The sequence below is a fragment of the Tasmannia lanceolata genome, unplaced genomic scaffold (assembly GCF_043159265.1).
Source record: "Tasmannia lanceolata isolate RefF3 unplaced genomic scaffold, GAP_Taslan_0.1 ptg000011l, whole genome shotgun sequence".
Lineage (NCBI taxonomy): Eukaryota > Viridiplantae > Streptophyta > Magnoliopsida > Canellales > Winteraceae > Tasmannia > Tasmannia lanceolata.
In genome coordinates, this window is record NW_027518688.1 from 20,252,650 (window position 1) to 20,256,706 (window position 4,057).

Consider the following 4,057-nt stretch of genomic DNA (forward strand, 5'->3'; position numbering starts at 1 on the left):
CTTGGGGAGCACCTACTACCCCATGCGTGGAACTCGAAGAACCTCCGAAAATACTATCAGTAGTAGACCACCCGGCGCGAAAGTGACTGTAAATATATATATTGAATGTGAATGATAGAGGCTCTTTTACAAATCTCCTCGCACTCCTTGGAAACCCAGTTCACTAAAACTAGGGTACTCGCTGCTTGGTTCGCCTCGGCTCGTCTCCGCAAAGACCGGGAGCGCACTCCTGGTCAGGAACGACCCCGGACAGCAAAAACCAAAGCTACTTGGAAACCCAGTTTACTAAAACTTGGGTACTCACTGCTTGGTTTGTTCTAGCCCGTCTCCAAGAAGGCCGGGAGCGCACTCTTGGTCAGGAACGGGCCCGGACAGAAAAACCAAATCTACTTGGAAACCCAGTTTACTAAAACTTGGGTACTCACTGCTTGGTTCGTCCTAGCCCATCTTCACGAAGGCCGGGAGCGCACTCCTGGTCAGGAACGGGCCCGGACAGAAAAACCAAACCTAATTGGAAACCCAGTTCACTAAAACTTGGGTACTCACTGCTTGGTTCGTCCCAGCCCGTCTCCACGAAGGCCGGGAGCGCACTCATGGTCAGGAACGGGCCCGGACAGAAAAACCAAATCTACTTGGAAATCCAGTTCACTAAAACTTGGGTACACACTGCTTGGTTCGCCCCAGCCCGCCTCCACGAAGGCCGGGAGCGCACTCTCGGTCAGGAACGGGCCCGGACAGGAAGACCAAACCTACCCGGAAATCCAGCTCCTTAACACTTGGGTAATAGCTGTCTAGCTCACCTCATATCACAAAGACCCGGGTCAATTAAAGCTCAGATGTCTGCCCGGAGTATTTTTAGCCCACAGTGTTAGAACCACGCAGTATTAGCCAGACGCAGACATAAGCTAACAATGGGCAGCAAGATGATAATAACACCCATTACAAGTAGTTAAAACATGTTCAAGCATTGGGGCTGGGTGTTACAGTATCGCTTGTGGTATCGAATGCCTTGCATGCTTGAGGGTTCGCCTTGCAGGTGTGCAACGCTGTCGTGTGCCAGGCGTGGATATTGAGTCGGGGCGTGACACATATGTATGTCCTATGCACCTTATATCAAGGGGTAATCGATGATAATTTTATGAAAAAACCACAATAATAAAGTTACTTTGAGAAATAGTAGGTTTGGTTTATTATCTTGTCATATAAGGACGATCGCCACGTTTCGTAGAATCATCACACTTTAGATTTCTAATGCATCCTCCTTATAGTTTTATTTAATCAACTTATATTTAGAGAGGATTTTAATACTAATGCCAAATGGTCTTTGACATATACATATACTTTTACATAGATGACACTAGTAGTCACTTATTCAAATACATAGAAAAAGCCTAATTAACTAAGCAAAAGGCTTTTGGTTGTAGCAGTCAAGGTTGGTACCATAGCTCACACCAAGTATGTCGCAGTATCTCTTGTAAAATCCGATGCGGTTTGCGACCGCAACATTGTTCCCTTTGCCACATTCAAGTCCCCCATTGATGATGTTGGTGGAAACACCGAATCCAGGAAGGCGACCCGCGGTCTTATCTTCATTGGATGGTGTCCATCGGCCTGTGATGGCATCATGGCAGGAAGGTTTTTGTGATTTAGAAGTCATCCAATACCATATTGTTGTCTTAAATGAAACGGTAGCATCAGTGGAAACTAGATCAGGGTTGGCGAGAAGGTTTGCCCCAATGGCTTTTCCAGCTGGGCCGTAGTTGTAGTTGCTGCAAGCACGAAAATACAAGTCAAGATAGATCTCTAGAAAGCTAAATCTAGAAACAACAAAAAAAAATGCATGGAAAAAGAAGAACTTACTATGAGATTTGAATGGGACCTCGGCCGTGGTATTTTTTACCATAAGCGCATGGAAATTCTGCACTTGCAACGCAGTAATCTACTGGATTCTTGCCTTGTTTTTGAAGGAAGCAATATCCCCATGAATATTGGTCGCCTGGTGCAGTTGCCCACTTACCTGAATACATCAATTAATGAATCATTAATTAATCACAGATACTAGATCCACGTTAAGTTGAAAAACTAACACGCATAATATATATATATATATATATATATATATATATATATATATATATAGAGAGAGAGAGAGAGAGAGAGAGAGAAAACTGTTAAGCGCACCATTTTTTTGGTGCGCTTAAGTTGTTATAACGCCTCCCATTAGTTTAAATGTTTGGGTCTCGCTGGGTCTTGCTAAAACGCACCAATGGGAGGCGTTGGTGCGCACTTTTCTCATATATATATATAAAGGGATTTTCTAAGCTCCATCGCAAAAGGGTTTCTGCGGCTGGTTTGTTGCACGTCAAACCAGCCACCTCGTTAATGAAAACAACAACTTTTGTCTCCATGTGCGACAGACCAGCCGCGAAAACGCTTTTGCGATGGACGCTAGCAATTCCCATATATATATATATATATATATATAGAGGAATATGTTCGTGCGCTCAAGCTCTAATAAGGAATGGTGAGCTTGAGTGCACCAATCACATGGGTCCCACAATTTCTGTGAGGATCCAAACCATTCATTTGCAAGGGCCTATGATAGATAGGGTGTGTACCAAAAATCAGCTCTATTGAATCATCCTAACCCCTCCAAAAGTGGAGGGCAAAAATGGGCAGATTTGTGGTCTGTCCATTTTGACCTCCACAAATGGATGGGTTAGGATGATCCTATGGAGCTGATTTTTTGTACACACCCTATCTATGTAAGGCCCTTTCTAGTGAATGCTTTGGATCATCCTAACAATGTGGGCCTCAATGGTTTTTGAGCTCAAGCTCACGAATATGTTCCAACGCTCAAGCTCACAATCCTTTTCCTCATATATATATATATATATATATAGATAGGGAAAACATTTTGGGAGCTCGAGCTAGAAGATTATGAACTAAACAATCAACACAATCAACGACATTGGACATAGTAAATAGGGACACTGATACGACTCTACTTTCCAGCATCCTCTCTCCAAAGGGCTCTATCCATTCCCATGCTAATTAGTTGTTTTGTTAGATTACTTTATAGTTATCTTTATCCGTATCTTAGTTATCTTTATTCTAACTAGTTGTTAGTTATCCTTTTTCATTACTATTGAGGAATGTAGTGAATGAAACTTTTTGAAGTAAGGAGGCCCTAGGCCCTCTACTGGCTATTTCTCATTCTTTCTCTTCTTCAATTTTTATTTTTTTCACAATACGATCTAGGATGGTATTAGAAACCCACCATTAGTTTCATGGGATGTGTGAGCCAAGAAAGCTGCAATCTCCCGTTTACGTGTGTCAACGTCCCCAACGGTGCCAAAGCCATCAAAGGCATTTGCAGCATCGCTGAAAGCATTGTAAGTGTAGAAGCCTTTGCCTTGGCAAGTGGGGTCATTTCGATGCTTCAGCATTTGGTCGAAGAGGGATGGATTGATGATGGAGGCCACACCCCCATCACCGCTCGTAGTGAAGTTTTGTGTCAAACAGTGAGGAGGACAATTGCTCTGGCAGCCTGGCCCGCAGGACTCGCAGGAAAGGCCACAGTAACCAAATTGGCTGCAACAGCGCCTTCCCGGGCACAGAGCTCCACCAGCTTGTCTTCCACATGTCGGCTGTGCATAGGAACCAAACAAAGAGGCTAAGGAGAGCAAAATCAAGATCCAGGTCCTCATTTTTGCCAGTAGATAGATGTGTTGCCTAAGAAACATAAGCGCTATTTGTAAAGATCATTCACCGCCTTTACGTGGCCCAATAAAAGCAAGCCACCTTTTCTTGGGAAAGTTGCATTAAGCAATTATACCCCGGCTCTATTTTTATTGATAAAATGACAATTTTGTCCCTGCGTTTCCAATTACGTGATAGTGTAAGCCGTATAATCCAGTACGCTTCAAAAACTGGAAAGTTGTTTGAAGGAAACCGTCCATTTGTCGCCCATCAAATGGACGGTTTAGATCATCCTACTTAGAGGAGCTGCACATTTTGGAAACCTTTAGCCTTCATGCCTCTTGAAAAGAATAAA

General features: G+C 43.5%; 1 protein-coding gene across 1 annotated transcript; it reads right to left on the reverse strand.

The window, feature by feature from the left end:
- Positions 1–1,245: 1,245 nt before the first annotated feature.
- On the reverse strand, positions 1,246–3,785 carry LOC143886591 (endochitinase-like). Its single transcript, XM_077390644.1, has 3 exons — positions 3,281–3,785; positions 1,861–2,017; positions 1,246–1,769 (listed from the first exon to the last, which is right to left on the reverse strand). The coding sequence occupies exons 1-3, from the start codon at positions 3,744–3,746 to the stop codon at positions 1,400–1,402; spliced, it is 993 nt and encodes a 330-aa protein (XP_077246759.1). The 5' UTR covers positions 3,747–3,785; the 3' UTR covers positions 1,246–1,399.
- Positions 3,786–4,057: the final 272 nt, after the last annotated feature.

What these genes read in the sequence shown, in the direction of transcription:
- LOC143886591 (XM_077390644.1), bottom strand. Translation starts at nt 3,746, where the DNA reads ATGTTTCTTAGGCAACACATCTATCTACTGGCAAAAATGAGGACCTGG. An exon ending in CACATCCCATGAAACTAATG is followed by an intron (nt 2,018 to 3,280) that starts GTGGGTTTCTAA and finishes TGATGTATTCAG; the next exon opens with GTAAGTGGGCAACTGCACCA. An exon ending in GGTCCCATTCAAATCTCATA is followed by an intron (nt 1,770 to 1,860) that starts GTAAGTTCTTCT and finishes TCGTGCTTGCAG; the next exon opens with CAACTACAACTACGGCCCAG.